Source organism: Ursus arctos, unplaced genomic scaffold (genome assembly GCF_023065955.2).
Source record: "Ursus arctos isolate Adak ecotype North America unplaced genomic scaffold, UrsArc2.0 scaffold_34, whole genome shotgun sequence".
NCBI lineage: Eukaryota > Metazoa > Chordata > Mammalia > Carnivora > Ursidae > Ursus > Ursus arctos.
The window spans coordinates 17,371,268-17,395,230 of NW_026623030.1; the positions used below are offsets into that span (position 1 = coordinate 17,371,268).

The 23,963-nt window shown below is 45.3% G+C and overlaps 1 protein-coding gene across 2 annotated transcripts; it reads left to right on the plus strand.

Moving 5' to 3' along the window:
- On the plus strand, positions 1–23,961 carry LOC125283041 (translation initiation factor IF-2-like). 2 transcript variants are annotated; one of them, XM_057306034.1, is made up of 4 exons: positions 1–102; positions 4,561–4,652; positions 18,585–18,672; positions 23,258–23,961. In XM_057306034.1, exons 3-4 carry the CDS (start codon positions 18,639–18,641, stop codon positions 23,959–23,961), a joined length of 738 nt encoding a protein of 245 aa, XP_057162017.1. In that variant the 5' UTR covers positions 1–102; positions 4,561–4,652; positions 18,585–18,638. The 2 variants fall into 2 exon arrangements, with proteins under 2 accessions (XP_057162017.1, XP_057162016.1); XM_057306033.1 differs by lacking the exons at positions 1–102; positions 4,561–4,652; positions 18,585–18,672 and adding an exon at positions 21,823–22,923.
- Positions 23,962–23,963: the final 2 nt, after the last annotated feature.

The following is a 23,963-nucleotide window of genomic DNA, read 5'->3' on the forward strand; positions in this document are numbered from 1 at the left end:
TCGTCTTGTACGGGTGGGGCTTGCTACCCGCCCCTGCGGCAAGAACTGTGGCTCGGTTTGCAAGCCCAATGTTTCAAGGAATGCAATTAAACTAGCTTTGAGGTTTGTTTTTGTTTTTACCATTTTGCATGATTTTTTACGCTGCTTTCTAAGTGCAGAAATCGTAAGGCCTTGCCTTTTTCCCCACGTTTTACAGCAAGCCTGATTGCCCTCCCCTCGCTGTATTTTCGCGCATGCTCACTGTTTTGGTAACTGCCGCGTGAGAGGACCTGCGGTCGAACTTTTGAGCATTTTTCTCAACGGACAAATATATTTGAACATGTACTTGATCCCCCGGTCTCCATTTAGTGCAAACAAGATTCCTGGGAAGTGATTTTTTTTTAAATTAAATTTAAAAGCCATAATTATTCTTTCTGTTTTGCTGACAAGGGGTTCTGCCTCTGCCAAAACTGCTCTCACGGTGGCCGCGAAATGCTTTCTTTTTACTAAATATAATGGGTGCTATTTAATAGTCCTTATCCTGTTTGACCTAAGGACCGCCATCGACATTGATAACCGCCCCTGCGCAGGTAATAAAAAATGCTGTTTTCTTAGTGGTAATACAAGTTCATTGTAGAGAATTAGGAGGAAAAAAAACCTAAAAGAAGTAAATAATCATTTCTATTCCACCTCTAGGATATAAACATCAGTAACAATAATTTCAGTAACAATTTCATTCTGTTTATTCACTAAAAACTTGCATTAAACTCTACCATTATAGGGGTGCCTGGGTGGCTCAGTTGATTAAGCCTTGGACTCTTGGTTTCAGCTGAGGTTATGATCTCAGGGTGGTGAGATCAAGCCTGCTGTTAGGCTGGTGCTAGGTGTGGAGCCTGCTTAAGATTCTTTCTCTCTTCCCCTGCCCCCCCTTTCTCTCCCTTTCTAAAAAACAAATTCTACCATTATAGAATATCTGTATCAAAAATAGATTATTATTTTAACAGCTGCTTCTGTTCTAGATGCACCACAATTTCTTCAACAGTTCTCTTGATGTTGGACATTTATGCTTTTTGTTGGTTTTTCCTTTTTACAAATACTGCGGAAATGAACATCTTTATACACATACATTAAAACACTTGGTAGATAGTTTCAGGAAAATTTTATTAGGCATGCTAGGCCAAAGAGTACTCCAATGAGGATGGCTGCCATTTGCTGACCATCACCACTGCCATGTGCCAGGCCCTGACCCAAGGAAGACCTTGAAACTCCACGTCTCGTTTCATCCTCACACCAACACAATGTGGGAGGCAGTGCTGTTAACCCATTCCATAGATAAATAAACTGAGGCTTGGGAAGGTGTTAAGTGACAAAACTGGATGAAAGCCTGCCTGGTTGGCTACAAAGGCCAGACGCAAAGCCCTTAGGCACACTCTAGCTGGGAGTGCAGGGGGGAAATAGAGGTGAGACAGTCATGATCTGGCGTCCAGAAAGCTTCTTCTAGGAAAGGTGTCACCGCGAAGACCCCACTTGACAACCATGAGAATGTGCCTCTTAACTCTGAGTGCTGGAAGAGGATTTGGCCAGTGTCCCAGGTGCTGTGCTCTGCCTTCAGGCCAAGGCCATACTCTGGCAGGCTTCCCCCCGGGGAATGACTGAGCTCTGCAAAGATACAGAGGCAGAGCAGGGACGCTGGGGCCCCTCTGTAGTCAAGATGGGCTTACCTGCTTTCCTCGAAACTGCACCTTAGATAGACACTTCCTTCCCTGTCACTAGCACTGAGGGTCAGGTGGCTCTCCCAGCCTTTCTTCACTCCCTCACTTATTTGCCCAGCCATTTCCCCTAATAAATTCCTTGCACAGCTTCTCAGATGACCAAGAGTGACGCTCCCAAGTTTAATAGACAGTATTCAGGACAAGCTGAAGTGGAAGCGAGCTTGGGGTGTTGGAACAGTGGGCAGACGGATTTTGCTGGAATGGGACACTTAGGTAAGGACAGATGGATGGCATAGCAATAAGGCTGAATAAGGCTAAAGAGACAAAAAAGGGAATAGCCTTCTACTTTTTTAACCTATAAAAAAGTTAAAAATTTCTTCAGTATACAAATAATCAGCCACGTAGCATAATCTAAGGGCATGGGTATGGGAAACAGAATGGGTCATATTCCAAATTCCTCACCCAGTACCTATGGAACCTGGGTAAAAGGGAGGATGGCCTCTCAAAGCTGTCCACATGCTAACCCCAGAGTCTGTGACTCTTGCATGGCAAAGGGGAATTATGGTTGCAGATGGAATTAAGGTTGCTCATCGATGCCCTTAAAATTGGGAGATTATCCTGGATTATCTGGGTGGGTGCAAGATAATTTCAAAGGTCCTTAAATGAGAGGAGGAAGACAGGGTTATCAAAACCAGAGTGATGTCATGTGAGAAAGATTACCAGCCATTGCTGGTTTTGAAGATGGAGGAAGGGGCCATGAGTGAAGGAGTGCGGATGGCCTCTAGAAGCTAGAGAAGGCAAGGAAACAGAGTCTCCCCTAGAGCCTCCAGAATGAACATAGCTCTGCTGACACCTTGATTTTAGCTCAGTGAGACTTCAGACTTCTACTGTCTAGAACTGTAAGATAATAAATTTGTGTTGCCAGGGGCACCTGGGTAGCTCAGTCGGTTAACTGCCTGCCTTTGGCTCAGGTCGTAGTCCTGGGGTCCTGGGATCAAACCCTGAGTTGGGCTCCCTGCTCGGCTGGGGGTCTGCTTCTACCTCTCCCTCTATGCCTCCCCCAGCCTGTGCTCTTCCTCCCTCTCTCTCTCTCAAATAAATTTAAAAAATCTTTTAAAAAATAATAAAATAAATAAATCTGCGTTGTTGTAAGCCACTGAGTTTGTGGTCACTTGTTACAGTAGCCACAGGAAACTCATATAGCATATGACTTACACTCACCAAGCCTCAGTTTCTCCATCTGTAAACTGGGTTTACCAATGTCCCTGAGATGATCCTTGTGAGGATCAAATGAAACTCATATGATGTGCTTCACGTACAGCCTGGCATGTCCAAGTAGGAAGCTATTACTTTATTACATGTTCATTATATAAAATTCATAAATAAGCAAACATAAAATTAAGTAAAGTCTGTTAGTAATCCTTAGTAATCCTATCACCCAAGGCAATGGACATCTTGCTGTATTTCCTTCCAGACTCTTTTCTTTTCTTTTTTCTCCTCTTCTCTTCTCTTCTCTTCTCTTCTCTTCTCTTCTCTTCTCTTCTCTAAGAGAGGGAGAGCAGGGCACCTGGGTGGCTCAGATGGTTAACCATCTGCCTTCGGCTCAGGTCATGATCTCAGAGTCCTGGGATCGAGTCCCACATCAGGCTCCCAGCTCAGCAGGAAGTCTGCTTCTCCCTCTTTCTCTGCCTCTCCCCCTGCTTGTGCTCTGTCTGTCTGTCTCTCTCTCTCAAATGAATAAATAAAATTAAAAAAGAAGAAGAAGAAGAGAGGGAGAGCAGGGGAGACAATTTCAAGTAGGCTCCGTGCCCAGTGCAGAGCCTGATGATGCAGGCCTCGATCCCACAACTCTGAGATTACCACCTGAGCCAAAATCAAGAGTCAGACACTTAACCAACTGAGCCACTCAGGTGCCCCCTTCCAGACTTCTTTCTATGTATATAGATATGAATATGCATATATGAAAGTATGATTTCAATATGACATATATACTGTTGTGTAATTTGCCTCTGTTCGCTTTTTCCAACTATGTCTATAAATAAATACAGCAGCATTTTTTAAAAGATTTTATTTATTTTAAAGAGAGAGAGAGCATGAGCAAGGAGAGGAGCAGAGGGGGAGAGAGTGAGGGGGAGAAAATCTCTAGCAGACTCCGAGCTGAGTGCAGAGCACAGAGCCCAATAGGGGGGCTCAATCCCACGACCCCGAGATCATGACCTGAGCCTAAACCAAGAGTCTGACTCTTAACTGACTGAGCTACCCAGGCTCCCCAATACAGCAACATTTTAAGAGCTGCACAGGATTCTACTGAATGGATTTCCCTTGTTTATAAACACAAACCCCCCCTTTGGGAACATGTAAGGCGTTCTCACTACTATGCTCTAGAAACATCTCTGCAAATACTTACCCTTTTGCACATACCTTCAAAGCACTTAATTGGTTGGTTGATTTATCTTGAGGATAAAATCCTAAAAGTAGGTCAAAGAACATTTGCATTTTAAGTTTGAGATACCACATTCCAAACTGGGTAGGGCCTCTGTGACTGGTTGATTTTTAAGCGAAAAGGGAGCCTCGTGATCAACCAGGTTCACCCTGTCATCTATTTCAAATGTTTCAATCTCCACAGTCTCATCTTAGTGTTTTTTACAATATAGGTAGAGTTTATGATCTACATAAGAATACATACATAATTCTGCATTATGTATTTCATATTTTATTTTGAACATTTTCTGATGTTAAATATGTTTCCAAAAAATGTTGTTGTTGTTTTTTTAAATGGCTGTCCAATACCACAGTGTTGTGGATTATTTAATCATGCATTTGTTATTAGACATTGAGGCTGGTTCTCATTTTCCCCCTCATTTGACAGCTGAGGAAAGTGGAGCGCAAGAAATTCAGAAATCTCAGGGACTTGCCAAAAAGGCCGACATCCATCTGAGAAGAGAACTGTCTGGTCCTGTGGTGAGTGGTCTACGGAGTCTGGAGCAGGTCTGGGCAGAGAGGCAGGCACCCGAGAGAGAGCTTCTGCCAGCCAGAGCGGGGGAGCCCAGTGCTCCTGCAAATGCCTACAGAAAGCCTCGTTTTCACGCAAGAAACCGAGATGTGCCCTAGAAATTCAGGTTGAAGATCCAACCCTGGGGGAGTTGGGAGGCTCCTGGCATGCCGCAGACGCCCAAAGGACTGATTACTCAGAGCACCCTTCATGGGTTAAAGGAGGTGGAGAAAGCAATTTTTAAAAAGAAAGCAGAGAACAAGAGATGTTCTATTTCTTCACATACACCCACTACATACTTGCCTTTCTGGATGGTAACTTGTCTGTGTGTGTGTCTAGACAGGGAACTCCTGTAGGTGCTGCCCTTGGGTCGACTCAAATGAATGAGTCTGACAAACCACAGATTGTTTTTGTTTGTTAAGCGAGGGGAGGAAATTCACTGATGTGGTTATTTGGTGGAATGGCTTCGTTCCAGTTTTGCTCTGTCGTGCTTCTACTAGGGAAGGCGTTTCGCCAGAGAGGCCTAGACAAAAATAAAGCTCCGTCCCGTGGCAACGGTTTAGAAACTGTTGTTGAGGCTATGCTTGATTTGGAATTGGGACTCCAGGGGACCCAGGAACTGGCTGTTGGCCATGGAATCTGGACCAAGACACTGTTCTGGAGGTTGACCAGGATCTTGGTCTCCAGGATTCCCCGCATTAGGTTTTTTATATTGAGATGTTTGCTTTTCTGCAATGAGAATTTCAAAGCATTGTATTTTATTTTTAAAGATTTTATTTTTAAGTAATCTCTGCACCCAATGTGGGACTCGAACTTACAGCCCTGAGATCAAGAGTCACACGCTCTACTGACTGAGCTGTCCAGGTGCCCTGCCACGCATTTTAAAACACGCTTTATGTTTTCACTGGCATCTTCTGCATAAAATATCTTTAGGAAAAAATTAGAAAATTAATTTTGAAAACAAGCAAATTCTCTTTCCTCAAAAAATTTAAGACAGAATTATGATGATCCCGCAATCCCACTTTGGAGTATATATCCAAAAGAATTGAAAGCAGAATCTCGAAGAGATATTTGCACATCATATTCAAAGCAGTATTACTCACAATAACCAAGAACTAGAAGCACCCCAAATGTGCATTGAGGGATGAACAGATAAATAAAATGTGGTCTGTCCATACACGGAATATCATTCAGCCTTTTAAAAGAAGGAAACCCCAGGGGTTCTGGGTAGCCCAGTTAGTTAAGCCTCCGACTCTCAGTTTTGGCTCAGGTCGCATGATCTCTGGAACGAGATAGAGGTGGTAGTTGCACACCATTGTGACTGTACTAAGTGCCATTGCTTTGTTGACTTCAAAATGGTTAAGTTTATGTTATGTGAATCTCACTTCAATTAGAAAAGAAAAAGTAAGTTCTAGAAGTCACCTGCAAATGTGTTGGTGGGCTCAGAGGTTGTTTGCAGGGTTACTCCACAAACAGTACATGTTTTGAGAGACTGGGAAACAGAAATGGACAGACTAACAGGTGTAGACGCTAGTGGTGTTTTGCCAGCATTCATTTCTCTTTCAAAGAATAGCACCCCACTTTTCCTTTGGGGAAACACTCCTCTGTCACTCTCAGTGCGTGTGGTTTAGGTGGGGCTCCAGGAATGGTCACATCAGTGAAAGCACTGCATCCCTCTGGCCTTGCCATTGGCTCAGGGATGCATAGGTGACCAAGCCAGGCCAATGAGATTCTGTTTGGGGACCTTGGGTAGGACCACTGGGAAGAGGGAATCTCTCTTCTAGCCGGTGCTGCTAAGGAAAAAGGATGCTGGCCTGGAGCTGCAGGTGATCACCTGTCACCAAGACAAAAGAGGCTGCTTGAGAATGAGCCAACACAGAGGGAGGTGGCTCTGAGAGAGAGAGCCATCATGACATGATGACATTGACACTGTTTGACCTCTGGATGCAGCCAAGCATGAAGCAAGAGCTACCCTTGGGCTTTGCAGATACATGAGCCAGCGAATTCCATATTGGACCTGTGCCTGTTTAAATTGGAGGTTGTTTACTTGCAACAGAAAGAGTCCTTAGTTAATGCTGATCATCTCCTCATTAAAAAGGAGCTAGAAATAGAAACCAGTTCCCCCAAATCATGCTGAAACTCAGTGAAGCCTCATTCATTCAGACTTTACCGCTATCAAATTAATGATTATTCAAACTGGAATCTTTACCACCTTCATGAGAAATGGCTTGCTTTGCATCTTTGTGCCTGCCAGGCCCACAGCTCCCTAGGAAGCCCTCATGAGTCCACCCCCAATCCACCTGACAACCAGTCCACAAACTTGTCAAACCACATGTGAAACGGAGGCCAGCAAGTGCTCCACAGGATGGCCCTGACCAATCAGATTCGCCCCCCAGGAGGAACAGACAGGTGTCAATGTCAGGAGCTGATACAGAAAGGAGAAGATGAACAGGGGGGAGAGAGAGGCCATCAAGAGTCTTGCACAGGCTAAAAATCAGAGGCAGCAGGGAGTTTGGGTAAACGTATATATAGAATAGAGGAGACATGGCCCATCAGCGGTGCAAAAACAACGGATTCACAGAGAGAAACAGGCACCTGGAGAGACAGAGACCTCTGACCTCCAGAACTGACCTCCTCCACAACCGGGCTCCAGGTAGGTGCCAGACCACCAGCATCCTTTCAGCAAACACCTTGTCCATGACATGACCTCAGCACCTCTCTATCCTATGAAACCCGAAGAATCTGGCCAGCTTATTTTTATGTTAATCAGGATTCTTTCAGTTGCAAGTGACTAAAACCCAATGCAAACCAGAATATTTAAAATAATAATAATAATAATTAGTTTGGGTCCCGGGACACCAATGGGTGGTTGGCTTCAGAAGTGCCTGGATCCCGGGGCTTAAGTGGTGTCGTAAGTATCTGTCTCCCTCCTATTTCTCGGCTTCGCTGCCTCTGAGCTGGTTTCAATCTTGAGTAGACTCTCCCTTTATGTTGCCAGAAAGCCACTGTGGTAGCAGCTTCTAAGAAGGCCCTGGAGATCCCCACCTCCTGGTATTCATGGCCTTGTATAATCCCTTCCCCCTGAGTAACCCAATTTTGGCCAATGGCATACAACAGTGCTAATGGAATGTCACTTCTGTGATTAGGTTACAGGAGATTGTGACTTACAGCTTGCTAGCACACACTCTCTACAGGCTTCTTGGCTTGCAGGCTTTCATGAAATAAGCTGCCACGTGGAAAGGCATATGGCAAGGAACTGAAGGCAGCCTCTGGCCAACAGCCAGTGAGGCTCTGAGGCCCTCCATCCAATAGTCCCACAAGGAACTGAATCCTACCCACATCCACCAAGAGAGGTTGGAAGCCGATGATTCCCCAGTCAAGGCTTCTGATGAATGGGGTATCCAGCTCCTGGTTCAAAACCTACGTGGGACTTCCCAGGCCTGCCCAAAGGCAATGAATGACAAAGGCTTTGGACCTGGCAGGCCTCTGAAGGGAAAGCTGTCCTTCCCACACTAGCCCTGGTGCACAGCAGGCACACGGCAGTCTCTGAAGGGAGATGCATCAAGGACTCACACCCCCGTGACCACTCATGCTCTTGCACGCATTTGTATTCCGAGCCCTAGCACCTTAACTCCCGGGTCTCTTTATCTGAGGTCTTGGGCAGAGGTCCTTTTCAGCTGCCTGTGCCACGGCCTCCTTCTGGAGGGAAGACAGGACCTTGAAGACACTTCCTCCACTCTGACTCAGTACTAGTGATTTTCCACTCCACTCCTGCTCCCTCATCCTCGGCATCCCCCCCCCCAAACTCTAGGATCCAAAAAACCACTGGAGCCTTTTATTCGGGGTTCTTTCAACAGCGAAATGACCCCCCACATCTGTGCTGATCACCCTGCGCCATTCCATGGGGGAATATGCAACGGGGAGACAAGGTGCATTCGCTGAGTCCAGCCTCTTGCTTCTACCATCGAACTAAGATTAGAGGTCGGACACTTTCTTTTTTAGCTCTCTCTCTCAGCTTGACCGAGCTCCTGACAGTGAGACCCAGCCATATCTGACACATTGAGAGACTGACTCATAGCACCCTGCTCTGGCACACCCAGCCCCTCCCTGATCCACAGAAACTGCAAGATAAGAAATGATATTGTTTTATACCACCAAGTTTGTGGTCATTTGTGACACCGCGATAGGTAACCAGTAATAGCCACCGACAGCCTCAAGTTCACATTCATTTAGGCTAGCAACCCCAGCAGAAAGAAGGCTTCCATTGCTCAACACCTCCAGCAGTATCCAGGGACTGCTCCTCACGAATCCAGACTGGGGTGTGTCCCCAGCCCTCATCAACTCACCCCTGACCTCATCTGGGTCCTCACCCACCCCCATAGCTCCATCACAATCATGTTTTCTTAGGGTTGGGGACAGCTCTCCAAAGAAAAACAATTGTGCTGATGCCAGAAAGAAGAGAAATAGAGGCAAAAAAAGCGAAAGCAAGACATGTCCTCTACAAGGAACAAACGAGTAATGTACACGCCTTCATGGAGATTAACCCACTCAGGACGGAGCAATGTGTAAGCACCATGTTGGCAAGTGCCTTGAATGAGTACACAGCTCATACTAATTCCGTGTGATATCGGTCATCTTATTAGACTCCATCTCTACTTACCAAAATTTTATGAGCTTACTAGAACTTTCTGCATGCTCTGGAAATTAAGAAACTGTATTTATTAAAACACACGAGCCTAGAATTTATTTTTATTTCCCCAACTCATTTGAATTAGTTTTTGCTGTCCAGAAGTCCAAGGAATAGGGAGAGAATAGGGAACAAAAGCATCCCAAGCCATTTCCCTTTGGTTGAGTCAAAGTCCCAGAAGGGCAAATGTCACATATACAGAAAAACATGTAGCTTTCATCTTCATCTGCTTTGCCATCAGATGAACCCAATCAGGGTTACTAGTTGCTTTGAACTCGAGGATGTTGATGACTCCGGGGTTTATTTGCACTTTTCGTGGTGGGAGGGGTTGAGTTTGAGTGATGGAAATACTTCAGGGAAATGCAGCGTCTTATTTGCCTTTAGGGTGAGTTGAGATATAAAATCTTAAGGAACCTGAGAACAGTGCAGATCCCACATATCTTACATAGAAGTTAGGATCTAATGTCAGTGTGTAAGGCCAAAAGCAGGGGTAGTCCCCCAGACTTTATTTATTTGTTTAGTTGTTTGTTTTTAGGTGGGGGAAGCTGGGGAGGGGCAGAGGAAGAGAGAAAATCCCAAGCAGTCATGGAGCCAGACACGGGGCTTGATCTCACGACCCTGAGATCATCATCTAAGCTGAAATCAAGTGTCGGACGCTTAACCCACTGAGCCACCCAGCTGCCCCAGCCACCAGGCTATTTAAATTGTAGTAAATTTAAATTTTAAAAGCACATTTCTTCTTAAGTAAACTTAAATTTCTCTCTCTCTCTTCTAAGTGAATATAGTGGAATTCACGTAAGTTATATATGTAACCAATATACCTCCATTGCACAGTAAAAAAATATCCAAAATAGGGGTGACTGGCTGGCTCAGTTGGTAGACCGTCTGACTCTTAATCTCAGGGTTGTAAGTTTAAGCCCCACATCGGGTGTAGAGATTGCTTAAAAATAATTAAAAATCTTTTTAAAAAACATCCAAAATAGTCTATAGATGCGATAGGGTTAGCATACGGCACATTTCCTTATACACAGGTGAAGAAAGGTCTCCCTAGTTGGAAACTTCAGATATCTCAAATATCATAAATCCAATTTAGAATCAGATCAGCCACTTCCTCCTTCAAATAGAAATACTAAATAAATAAATAAAATAAGAGAAAATAATTAAGTTAACTGGTAAAAAACACATAACATAAAATTTACCGTCTTAACTGTTTTAAGTGTACAGTTCAGTAGTGTTAAGTATATTCACATTGCGGGTGCCTAGCTGACTCAGTCAGAGGAACGTGCAGCTCTTGATCCTGGGATCATGAGTTCGAGCCCCATACTGGGTATAAAGATTGCTAAAAAAAAGTAAATACAAACTTAAAAAAAAAAAGTATTTTCACATTGTTCAGCCAATCTCTAGAACTTTTTCATCTTGCAAAACTTAAACTCCATACCCATTAAATATGAACTCCCATTTCCCTCCTCCCTCCAGCCCCTGGTAACCCCCATTCTACAATCTTTTTCTATGAATTTGACTACTTTAGAGTCCCCATATTAGTGGAATCATAACAGTATTTGTCTTTTTGTGACAGGCATATTTTATTTTCTTTTTCTAAAAGATTTTATTTATTTATTTGAGGGAGAGAGAGTGTGTCAGAGACAGAGAGAGGGAGAAAGAGAGGAACAGAGGGAGGGGCTGAGGGAGAAGCAGATCCCCCACTGAGCAGGCCCCCACTGAGGCCCCTGGGATCATGACCTGAGCCAAAGGCAGACACTTGACAGACTGAGCCACCCAGACGCCCACAACTGGCATATTTTACTTAGCATAACGTCCTCAAGGTTCACCCAAGTTGTAGCGTATGATAGAATTTCCTTCCTTTCTAAGATGGAATAATATTCCGCGGTCTGTATGTACTGCATTTTGTTCATTATTCATCTGTCAGTGGACATTTGGGGTGCTTCCTACCTCTTTGCTACTGTGAATAATGTTTCTATGAACATGGGTGCGCAAATATCTTTTTGAGACGCTGCTTCCAATTTTTTTGGATATATACCCAGAATTAGGATTACTGGTTCACGTGGTAGTTCTACTATTTGTAATTGCTTGAGGAACTGCCATGCTGTTTTTCATAGCAATTGCATCCTTTTATCGGTCCCCGCAACAGTGCATGAGGGTTCCAGTTTCTCCATGTCGTCTCCAGTACTTGCTTTTTTTTTTTTTTTCTGGGGGGTTTTGGAATAGCCTCCTAATGGGCGAGGTGATATCTCATTGTGGTTTTGATTTGCGTTTGTCTAATGATTAGTGATGGTGAGCATCTTTTGTTGTGCACAGCAACGTGAAGGTGCTTAACACAACTGAAGTGTACACTCGAAAATAAGATGGCGAATTTTATGTTATATGTTTTTTACTACACTTTAAAAACTTTTTTTTGTAAAGATTTTATTTATTTATTTGACAGAGAGATAGACAGCCAGCGAGAGAGGGAACACAAGCAGGGGGAGTGGGAGAGGAAGAAGCAGGCTCATAGCAGAGGAGCCTGATGTGGGGCTCGATCCCGTAACGCCGGGATCACGCCCTGAGCCGAAGGCAGACGTTTAACCGCTGTGCCACCCAGGTGCCCCTAAAAACATTTTTAAAAAGACTTTATTTGAGAGAGAGAGAGCATGTGTGTGAGCAGAGGGAGGGGCGGAGGGAGAGAGCATCTCAGGCCGACTCCGCGCTGAGTGCAGATCCCAACAGAGGGCTCCGTCTCACAACCCTGAGAGCACGACCTGAGCCAAAATCAAGAGTCTGACGGTTAACCGACTGAGCCACCCAGGCGCCCTTAAAAAAAAAATTTTTTTTTTTTTACAACAAAAAAGGAATGAAGTCCTGGTACATGCTACAATGTGGATGAATCTTGAAAATATCAAGTGAAAGAAGCCAGACACAAAAGGCCAATGTTGTTTGATTCCATTTATATGAAATGTCTGGAAGAGGCAGATCCATTGAGACAGAAAGTAGATTTGTGGTTGCCAGAGGCTGGGCTGGAAGACAGGAGGACGGCCCATGGGTATGGGGTTCGTTTTGAGGGGATAAAGATGATCTGGAATCAGACTGGGGTGATGGTTGCACACAACCTTGTGAATATACAAACACCCACTGAATTGTAAACTTTATGCAAAGGGTTTTTTAAAAAGCAAGCGTCTTAAGAATATATAGAGTGTGTGATCTTATCTGTGGTTTTAAAAAAAAGCTGTATCTTGGGGCGCCTGGGCTAGCGCAGTCATTAAAGCATCTGCCTTCGGCTCAGGGAGTGATCCTGGCATTCCGGGATCGAGTCCTGCATCGGGCTCCTCCGCTGGGAGCCTGCTTCTTCCTCTCCCACTCCCCCTGCTGTGTTCCCTCTCTCGCTGGCTGTCTCTCTGTCACATAAATAAATAAAATCTTAAAAAAAAAAAAAAAGCTGTATCTTTATATGTTGTCTATAACACGTATGTATGCAACTGCATAATTGGAAGGATAAATAACAAATGGTTAACTGCGGTTTTCTTTAGAGAGGAATACAGAATTTGAAATTTGTTACAGGGACTCTCATGTCCCACAAATGGACTCAATTGTTTTAAATTATATTTTCGCAAATTTTCCTTTTAAAACAATGAACATACTTCTTCGGACTTGACTAGCAAAAAGGGTTTTAAAAGCTAGGAAACTAGACTAAGCCAACTAATTAGTATGATGACATTGATTATTTGACATATAAAATGTAGAGAAATCATAATTTTTATAATGGTAATTATTAAAGACTATAAATTATAAGGAGCCATAATATAATTTATATAATATAATTATTACATTCTATTTTATTAATATATTTCCATGTGATTGAAAAATACAATACAGTATGAAATAAAACACTATGTATGCGTATTCTGCATGTCCCAGATGGCATGACGACATTTATCCAGCTCCCATCTCTGTCAGGTTCCATGCTAACGGGTGAGGGCAGGAATTATCATTCCCATTTTACAGTGGAGGGAACTGAGGTTCAGAGAGATCTCGTAGCTTAGAAGCAGTGGGCTAGATCGAAATCTAAGTGTGTTTGATCCCAGAACCCAGGCCTTCTCCTGTAGCTGGTTAGAAAAGACTGGAATGCAGGCTGGGAAAGAGCACATGAGAAAACGAAGTCACTAAGGAAGCAGATGTTGAGGACAAGAGCAGTGGACCCTGTGATCTGATACATACCTAGCTGGAGATGCCCCCAAAAGATAGGCTGCACCCTGAGGCAGAGAAGATAAGCAACTGAAGGAGGGGCACCTGGGTGGCTTTAGTCAGTTAAGCCTCTGACTCTTGGTCTCTGCTCAGGTCCTGATCTCAAGGTGCTGAGATTGAGCCTCGAGTCGGCTCCATGCTCAGCACAGAGTCTGCTTGAGATTCTCTCTCCCTCTCCCTCTGGCCCTTCCTCGTGCTCTCTCCCTCTCTCTAAAATAAATAAATAAGTCTTTTTTTTTCTTTTTAAGATTTTACTTATTTGACGGAGAGAGACACAGCGAGAGAAGGAACACAAGCAGGGGGAGTGGGAGAGGAAGAAGCAGGCTCTCCGCTGAGCAGGGAGTCTGATGTGGGGCTCGATCCCAGGACCCTGGGATCATGACCTGAGCCGAAGGTAGACACTTAAGACTGAGCCACCCAGGAGCCCTAAATAAATAAATCTTAAAAAACAAAGGCAACTGAAAGGAGACCAGATGTCGCCCAGAAAGAGAAACTAAATTGATGATCAAGAAGATAGTTTCTGGCAAAGAAGAACCATCTGCAAGATTCTAGAGTTTTGTGAGCAAGAGTTGCCAGAATAAATGCTCTCCTGAGTACTATATTCAGCGTCCCCTTCGGTTAGGGCCAACACTCTATTTGTTTACTTGCCATTTACTGAACATCTATAATGTGCCAAGTCTTGTGCTTGACCCTGGGGACACAGAAATAGCTGAGACACTGTCTGTACCTTCAAGGAGGCTCCAGGCTGGAGCAGGGAAGGCAGACATGGAAAGCAATGATTCTAATTCAGAGTGGCAAGGGTTAGGATATAAATTTCTGCAGGGCGCTAGGGTAATGCTGAGGAAGGGCACCCGTACCACCTGTATACACCACAGAAGACTTCCTGGAAGAGGTGACCACTTGAGCTTGAAGAATTGCTGGTAATCATCCAGATGAAGAAGGGAACAAAGGGCATCCTTCACAGCGGAAAGTGCAAGAATGCAGTTGGGGGATAGGGAGGTGTAGTGAGTACATGGCTTGGTTGAAACAGCTGTTGTCTGATATGGCTGGAGCTTTGGGGGTAAGGGTGAGCTCCTCGAGACAGCGGCCACGCTCTTGTTTGTTCCCCGGCATCTAGCACAGTGCCTAGTACCCAGAACTCCAGTAAAGACAGAGAACAGAGGGGAGTGGCTGGCCTCCAGGGCTGAAATGTGTGAGTCCCTGAAGGGTGTGCATCTTTAAAAGAATGAACAAATCTGCTGAAAGATGAAATTTCATGTTCCTTGGGGTTTCGCTTTTGGAGGTCTTATATTTGTAAAAATACAATTTCACTGGTATTTTACCACTGGAATGGTCAGAAATACATGTTGAAAAGGAAGAGGTGATCTAGGGTTATTGAACCTCAGGGCAACTTACTTTTCCAGGAATCTAATCTCCCATCTCCCTTCTGTTTCCACCAATGCCCTCTATCCTGTGAAAGCACCCAGCTGAGAGCCCGGATTGCCAAACCACAAAACCACTGTCACAGAGTCCGTGAAGGAACTGGCACTTTTCTCTTTCAGTGCCTATGTATTCTTACTTGACGTAGTGCTCTAACAAGCTTAGTCATGTGGGCTCCAAGGAAGAAAATATATAAGTAGCAGTTAAAGTAGCAAATTAAAGTAGCATACTGACAGTAGCAAGAAGTACAATTATATTCATACGTACCGGTTATTGGGTGTCTACTAGCTGCTGGGCACCTTACTGGCACATGCCTCCTGAAATCCACTCATTGGCCCCAGAAACTGAGGCTCAGAAAGGGGAAGATAACTTTCCTAAGGACACACAGAAACATAAGCAAACCTGACGCATGGGAGGACCAATACCTGTGTTCGTTGCCTCACCCACAAGTGGAATTAACAATGAAACAGCAGTCTAGGGCCATTTTGTGCGGGGGATAAACCCCTCTAGTTTTTACAGATAACACAGCACAGGAGCCAATGGTCACAATGTCCACACACACAAAAGCTCGTTGCTAGAATCACCATGAGAAAATACTGCATTGTGTCCACTGTGCTCCCTTCAGAGTGAGGGAACTATGTGATACATTTCAGAAATATGTGAACTTGCATAAGTGGGTGAGTCCTGGCCTTGTCCATGAGCTGTGACCTTGAGAAAGCTCCTTAACAACTCTGCGCCTCCTCTCCTCCTCTACATGGTGAGGGTTATTGTTTGAACCAATAATCTCTGAAATTCTTTGAGTTCCATGCAGCTTGGCGCAACTCTTATCTCTTGGAAGACCTTGGCTGTGGGACCCAGAGTCCATTTAGGGCCAAGAGCGCCACCTGGTGATTCAAGCTTGTAAGTGAGTTGTTTTTTTTTTTTTTTCCCCTTCCTCCTGGGCCCAGCCAACAATTCTGGTTAAACCTCCAGGCTTATTCTGTTTTGCTGTTTTCCTAACTCCTTGAAATTGCTTTTAAAATGTTGGGAATATGAGCATTTTTCTAGGGAGAGGGTACAAAGTTTTGATCACAAGGTTCCCTTTTTGCTTTTTTTAAAGATTTTATTTTATTTTATTTTTTTAAAGATTTTATTTATTTATTCGACAGAGATAGAGACAGCCAGCGAGAGAGGGAACACAAGCAGGGGGAGTGGGAGAGGAAGAAGCAGGCTCATAGCAGAAGAGCCTGATGTGGGGCTCGATCCCAGATCGCCGGGATCACGCCCTGAGCCGAAGGCAGACGCCTAACCGCTGTGCCACCCAGGCGCCCCTAAAGATTTTATTTTTAAGTCATCTCTACACCAAAGGTGGGGCTTGAGCTTACAACCCTGAGATCAAGAGTCACATGCTCTGGGGTGCCTGGGTGGATCAGTCACTTAAGCATCTGCCTTCGGCTCAGGTCATGATTGGGTCCAAGTCCGGCTCCCTGTTTAGCAGAGAGTCTGCTTCTCCCTCTCCCTATCCCCCCTCCCCACTCGTGCTCACTCTCTCTAGTTTACTCTTTCCCTCAAATAAATAAATGAAATCTTTAAAACAAACACAAAAACGAGTCGCATGCTCCACTGCCCGAGCCAGCCAGGCACCCCTCATCACAAGGTTCTTAATCCTTGAAGTGTCTCCCCAGTCCAAGGTTTTACTTCTCTGAGTAAATGTGAGGCCCAGAGCAGAAGTGATTCATTTTATAAACATGGACTTGAGGCTGTGATTTCATTAGAAAAGTTATTTCGCCTCCCCAAGCCTCAGCTTCCTTATTAGTAAAATGTAGGTTAGAAAGAGTACCTACTTCAGAAGTTTGCTCAGAGGATGGAAGGAGACATTCCATGGACAGTGGGCCTGGCAAGAGCAAATAGTATATATTCTGAGGGAGCTTCCTGGAAATCTTACAGGAAGTCAGCCATCCACTGGAAAAGACAGGACGCAAGTGGTTACCATGTCACTACCAGTTTAGTAAGACTAAGTTCTCCTGGACAGGGATTGCAAAAATCTTAATGTTGAATTAAGTTTAATACGTTTGGCTTTGAGAAATAGGATGGAACTTTTGCAGGTTTGGGAGAAAGAACTGAAGCAAGCAATGATCAGATGCTGGAGCCCTAAAAAGTTGGGAATTCTTAGGGACGCCTGGGTGGCTCAGTCAGTTAACCGTCTGCCTTTGGCTCAGGTCATGATCCCAGGGTCCTGGGATCGAGCCCTGCATTGGGCTCCATGCTCAGTGGGGAGCTGCCTCTCCCTCTGCCTGCTGCTCCCCTGCTTGTGCTTTCTCTCTCTCTCTGAAAAATAAATAAATAAATAAATAAATAAATAAATAAATAAATAAATAAAATAAAATCTTAAAAAAAAAAAAAAGTTGGGCATTCTTGGCTATATATCTCCAAAGGAGTTTGACTGAAATCTTAGGGAAAAGGAAAAACAATGCCATAAAATGCTACTTGATTGAACTCGCATTCAGGTGCTTTGGCATACCCAGAGCCCAAACTAAGCAAAGAGTACCAGGCTTTTGTAAATGCCAGCCTGCTTGCAGCAGAGCGTCCAGGGAAGCAAGAACCATTACTTTCTAGAAGACATACATGGAGTGATGGGTAAGTAAGGCAGAGAAGAAACTAGCAAAGAGGTGCCCTGAGTTTTCTGGGTCACTTAGTGGCGTGAATGTTTATTGAATGTCCATCACCTGATGAATGGATAAACACAAATGTGGTCTCTCCGTACCATGGACTATAATTTGGGCACAATAAGGAATGAAGTGCTGAGAGATGCCACGACACCGGTGAGCCCTGAGAACGTTATGCTGAGTGAAAGCAGTGGGACACCACACATGTTCTTTGATTCTTCTTATATGAAATGTCCAGAATAATCAAATCCACAGAGATGGGAAGTAGATTCGTGGTTGCCAGGGGCTGGGCCTGGGGAGAATGGAGGGTGATAACTAAAGGGTGAGGTGTTTCCTTTTGGGGTGGCAAAAGTAAGAAATTGTGATGACGACTGGACAACTTGGACAACTAAAAACCACCGAACCATACACTTATTTGTTTTTAAAGATTTATTTATTTATTTTGGAGAGAGAGGAAGAGCTCGCAGAGGGGAGGGGCAGAAGGAGAGGGAGAGAGAGAGAGATTCCCAAGCAGATTCCCTGCTGGGCACGGAGCCTGACGTAGAGCTGGATCTCACGACCCCAAGATCATGATCTGAGCAGAAATTAAGAGTTGGAAGTCCAACCAGCTGAGCCACCCAGGCACCCCTGAACCATACACTTTAAATGAATGAATTCAGGGGCTCTTGGTTAAGCATCTGACTCTTGATCTCTGCTCAGGTCTTGATCTCAAGAATCCTGAGATCAAGCTCCGTGTAGAGCCTACTTAAAAAAAATAATAAAATAAGTGAGTGAATTCATAGTATATAAAGCTGCTGGGGGGAAAAAAACCCTCATTGAACTTCACACATCTGGGTAATCATAATAGCCAAATCTTCTATTATTACATAAACTTTGAAAATACAACTGTTGATGGCTGTATAATATTCCAACAGGTGCATATTAGGTAACCAGTAAAAACTGTAGTCTCCAGAAGTTGGCAAGACTGGATGTTACTAGGAAGAGGACTGGGACCAGGGGAAGGTGAGCAGAAGTCTTACTTTTCAGATATAATTGCACTGTAAAATTGCTTGGATTTTTTTCAATATGTTCACTTTTAATTCACAAATACCAGTGAACTGTCTCTGTTCTCTGTCACATGTGTGTATTAATTTTTTCTCATTGTTCTCCCACTTCTCTGTTTTCTTCTGCATTAAAAATTTTAATTGTGGTAAAATATGCATAACATAAAATTTACCATCTTAACCTATTTAAGCATACAGTTCAGAGGCATTAAGTACATTTAAAATGTTGTGCAACCATCACACCATCTGCTTCCAGAAACCTTTCCATCTTGCAAAATTGAAACCCCATACCCATTAAACACAAACCCCACTCCACTCCCTTCAGCCCCTGGCAACCACCCTTCTAACTCTCTCTCAGGAATTTGACTCCACTAGGCACCTCAAATAAGTGGAATCACACAATATTTGTCTTTTTGTGACAGGCTTATTTCACATTGGCACAATGTCAGCAAGGCTCATTTGAATTTTTTTTTATCATTAATGTTTTATTTCTTTTCCAATTAAAAGGACTAGTTACTTGTAAAAAAAAAAATCACAGTGTATATTTATAAAGCTAAAGAAACAAGCAGGAGGGGCACCTGGATGGCTCAGTTGTTAAGCATCTGCCTTTGGCTCGGGTCATGATCCCAGGGTCCTGGGATCGAGCCCTGCATCGGGCTCCCTGCTCGGCGAGCCTGCTTCTCCCTCTCCCTCAGCCTGCCATTCCCCCTGCTGTGCTCTCTCTCTGTCAAATAAATAAAATCTTTGTTAAAAGAAAGAAAGAAAGAAAGAAAGAAAGAAAGAAAGAAAGAAAGAAAGAAAGAAAGAAAGAAAGAAAGAAAGGAGCAGGAGTCAAAACTTTGTGTAAAATGTCATCACAGCCTTGTTAAAAAAAAAAAATCACACACATTGGAACTCAGTAGAAATGACTAGAAGTTTCTAGTGATGTGACTATTTCTAGATGGCTTATGGTTACACTTTATTTCCTATTTTTCTGTTTTTCATTATTCTGTGAGTGAGACTGATATGCTTATAATCAGGCAAAAGCAAATGCCATTTAAGAAATAGGTGTGTCACCTTCAGAAAAATGTTTCATCCAAGTTTTCTCTGGAAACCCTGAGTTAACTAAGTTCTTCTATTGCCGTAAATTTAATATACTTGCTGCTATCAACCCATATGTCCCAATTTGAAGTTAGGAAAATCACATTTATTTTCGCCAACAAATGGCATTCAAGAGATGAGCGTGAGATCAAAGAACAGGAGACTGATCAAAGAATGTTTTCTACCTGAGTCATCTGTTTGGCTCCTGGGCCATCCAGTCAAAAGTTTCCCCCCTTGGAGTTATCTCACTGGGGGAAAGTGGTATATTCCAGGGGTGCTGGCTTGGGAGAACTGGTTGTACATCCACTAAAGTCACTTCACAGTGATAGCCTGGAATTGGTTATGGTGGAAGTATTTACACCAGGGAAATTGGCAAACACTACAAGTCAACCGTCGCCCCTGCCCCCCATCACCACCAGCAGGAGAGTCTGGTTAGACATTCACCAGCTTACCTGCTAGGCTGCATCCATCTCTTATGTGGGTGAGCCATCCCCCTCCCTCCAGCTCCCTGGCTGCCCATTTCTTGGAGAACTGGCTGGTCATTTCCTTGATCCGTCTGTGTGCACTATTTTGCTTTCTGGGTTTGGGTCCGCCTTCCACATTCTGTGGTTCTTTGCCACTCAGAGATACCAAACTTCACCCTCCTGGTCTCCAGTCCAGAGAGGAGAGGCTGGGTTCTGGTAAAAAATAGTAGACTCATTTGACAGCTCTCCATTTTTCCACTTTCCTATCTCATCCTGCCAGCTTCTTCTTAGAACTTTGCCTGATCAGGAACTTTCCTGCTATGGCCTCTGCCTGCCAGTTCTTTTCTTCTGGGCAAAGGGCAGAGGAGAGGTGGGAGGAGGGGGTGTTTTGGGAAGGCTTAGCAGGCTTTCTTTTCCAGAGAACAAGCCTGGTTGGTTTTGTTGTCCCTGTCCCTTGAGGTGCCAGCCTGTGGGTCCCAGGCCTCTCCACGGGGGTAGAGGTAGGATGGTCATGCACCTCTTTATACTTCTTGAAGTGCAGGGGTGCAGAGCTTACTGAGTAACCAAGCTGCTACCCCAGCTGTTCCTGAATGGCCTGCTCTTTCTGAAGCCCCCAGGAGAATATCTCTAGGTTGAACAGAGAAGCAGGTTGTTGCTAAGAAACCTTTCAGCATTACCTCTAGGGAGAGGACAGGAGAAGAGGAGTAGCCGGGCAGAAATAATAGGTAGCTTGATGGCCTCAGAGACCCAGGCCGTAGGAGGGCTGGCTACAGTCAGGCGGGAGCCCCATTCCGTCCCTCCCTCCAACACTGATTAAGACAACTGTGCCTCAGACCTGGGTTCAGATCAGACCCCTTCCCCACCCTCCACCCCCCCCCCTTCACTTGCTGTGTCCCCTGGCCTCTCTGAAGGATAATCCCTACCTCTCAGGGTTTTGTTGAGGAGTTGGTGAATTCATGTAGGTAATGTAGGTAAAGCACTTAGCCAAGGGGAAGTTTTTTCAATTCACCGGAGGTGAAAACAAAACAAAATAAAAAAAGCCTTGTGTAGCAGCCTGAGCAGAAAGGTGTTTGAGCCTTATGTTTAATTAATATATGCTTGTGGGATTTAGAATGAATATATGACTATAGATTGGGGTTGATGCCTTAACAACACTTTGCTGAGTCCCTTCCTGCAAGTCACTCACTCATGTCTTTCTAACAACCCATGAGGCACAGATCATAGAACTAGGGCTCTGAAAGGTCCCTACCTTGTTAGGGACCCTACGATGTACCCCCACCTCACTGGTCACTGGTCTAGACAGAATGCTTTCTACTATTCAGAGCAGTCTGAGGTGCTATGGGACATCTGGGTGGGGCATTTCCTAACAGCTTCTGTCTCTCTCAGGGTTGGCCACAGCCTGTACCCAGACCAGAGAGGGTGGGTGTTTCCTGGGCCACACAGCTGTCTTTGGAGCCCTGCTCAGGGGCATGCCCATATCTGCTGGTCCGGTGACCCCCAAAGCATCCAGACCATGGTAGCCTTTGTATAAGTAACAAAATCATTTTGTTTGGCAGGACTTGGTGTGGGACAGAGATGGGCCCCCGTCCTGGCTTTGCCACCAACCAGCTCAGTGACTTGGAGCTGACCCTCCTGGAGCTCTGGGTATCTCATTTATTAAGTGGGATTGCATGACTTCTTAGGTACAAGGATTGTAGGGAGGGCCCAATGAGATTAAGTTTCTAAAGTGGCTTTGGAAAAAGGCCCCAGCCAAGCAAACTAATCAGCATTATAAACCATCCCAGGAAGTTGATCCTTCTGAGGGGTGGAGAACTGGTCATAAGCACCCTGCATTTGACCAGCAAATATATCAGGAGGGCCTGCTCTGTACAATTCCCCACCTGATGTACCACCAGGGTCACAGAAAATTCCAGATCCTCAGCTAGAAACTTGCCAGCTATTGATTTGATTTCTGTCTTGTTGTCTTCAGGTGGGGAATGTGAGGTAAGGAGTTTGTCGGAAAAACTTGAGGAGCCACAATATCAAAGCCAACGAACTCTCCTTTGTTTATTTAACAAATACATCGTGGGTGGTTGCGAGGTGCCAGGCTCTGAAGAAACAGGAAGAAGTCATCTAGGATAGAATTTACCTTCCATGAGAAGGTAAAAGATGAAACACGAAACTGAAGGGAAAGGAGGAAAACTGTCAGGAGCCAGCTGAAGAGTTAAATCATTTCGCAAAAGAGGGAAAAGGGAAGAACCGTGCAATTTTATGGCTCAGTTCGTCAGGCAAAACACACTCTTTTTATTAGTTTCAAGAGGATTTCATCATGGAAGAAGTATTTCAATAAGGGGCCTTTGGGCAACAGAACAGATGATTTTTCTTTCTTTTTTTAAGATTTTATTTATTTGAGAGAGAGAACAGGAGTGGAGAAAGAGAGAGAGAGAGAGAGGCAGACTCCCTTCTGAGCAGGGGGCGGGGGAGTCAGGGCTCAATCCCACACCCTGAGATCATGACCTGAGCCAAAGGCAGAGACTTAACCTTCTGAGCCAACCAGGCGCCTCAGATGATGTTACTTAGTAGCAATTTTTGGTTTTTGCCCCAATATCTTATGATGAACATTTTCAAACATAGAGAAAAGTTGAAAGAAGGCAAACACCCATATACCCACGTCCTACAGTCTGCAAGTAATATTTTACTGTACTAATTGCAATTTTTTTTTTTAAAGGAAGTTCCACCTAGGGCAGTTTCAAGTATCAACTTTTCCTGAGGATATGGTAACCTTGTTTTTCCTAGGACAGGATGGAGTGAAGATGTGGCAGGGGAGAGGGATTTCAGCTCTCTGGGAATCAGACTGGATGGGGTTGCGGTGGGGGGGGGGGTACAGAAAGCTCTGAGAACCGAGTTCTGCTGACCCCTGGGTTCTCGATCTTGCTGTGTGGTCTCAGCTAGTTCACAGAACAGGAGTCTCGTGGCCGCTTTTGGCAGGAGGTCTAAGGGATCATCTTTCTCTTGCTCTAGACTTGCAAAGGGTAGAAGAAGACAGCCATGGCGGCCCTGGCGTCTGCCCTGAGCACGGGAAAGCACAGGAGAACCCTCGAAGAGCTAAGCTGGGACTCCGAAGGGACCCTGAATTCTGCAGCTTGGCAGCCCGCCCCTCCGCCTGGCCACGCTCCCCCGGGTGCTGCAGCCGGAGCGCCCGGGAGAGGGGTGCCGTCCTGCGGCAGCTGCGGGTCTCTGCCCGGCCCAGCTGTCCCCGCGACTCCAGGCTGCCGTCCCGGGCGGAGTGGGCTCGGGGAGGGACCAGCCTCCGCGCTCCACCCCCGGCCGGGCCGGACTCGGCTCGGCGCGCCCGGGCGCGCGCCCTTTGCATAAAGCCCTCCTCCCCGGCCAAGGTAGAGGAAGTTGGGCTCCCGCCTGGATGGAAGGCGGGAGGGAGTCCCGCTCCTGTTGTTTTCCGCGAGCGGGAGTGGGTGGCGGGCGCAGAGGGCGGGGTGCGCCCTCCCACCTCGGGGCCGGGCGCTCCGGAGACAGAATCGCGCCGGCAGCCCAGCGCTGCTCCCACCGCCGGACATCGGGCTCAGCCCAAGCATCCTTCCCGGGGGCTGTGGAGAGTGGGGCTCCCCTGTCGTTCTGAGGACCCGGGAGGAGCACTCAGTACCCCAGGGACCGGGGCCCTGGGGAGGGGGACGCGCACCCACCCAGCTGGAGCCTGCGTTTCCTGAGG

Bases quoted from the DNA above. Each gene is read 5' to 3' on its own strand.
- LOC125283041 (XM_057306033.1), top strand. From the start codon at position 22,803: ATGATGTTACTTAGTAGCAATTTTTGGTTTTTGCCCCAATATCTTATG. The intron at 22,924-23,257 runs GTAATATTTTAC...CTCTTGCTCTAG, and splicing joins CCACGTCCTACAGTCTGCAA to ACTTGCAAAGGGTAGAAGAA.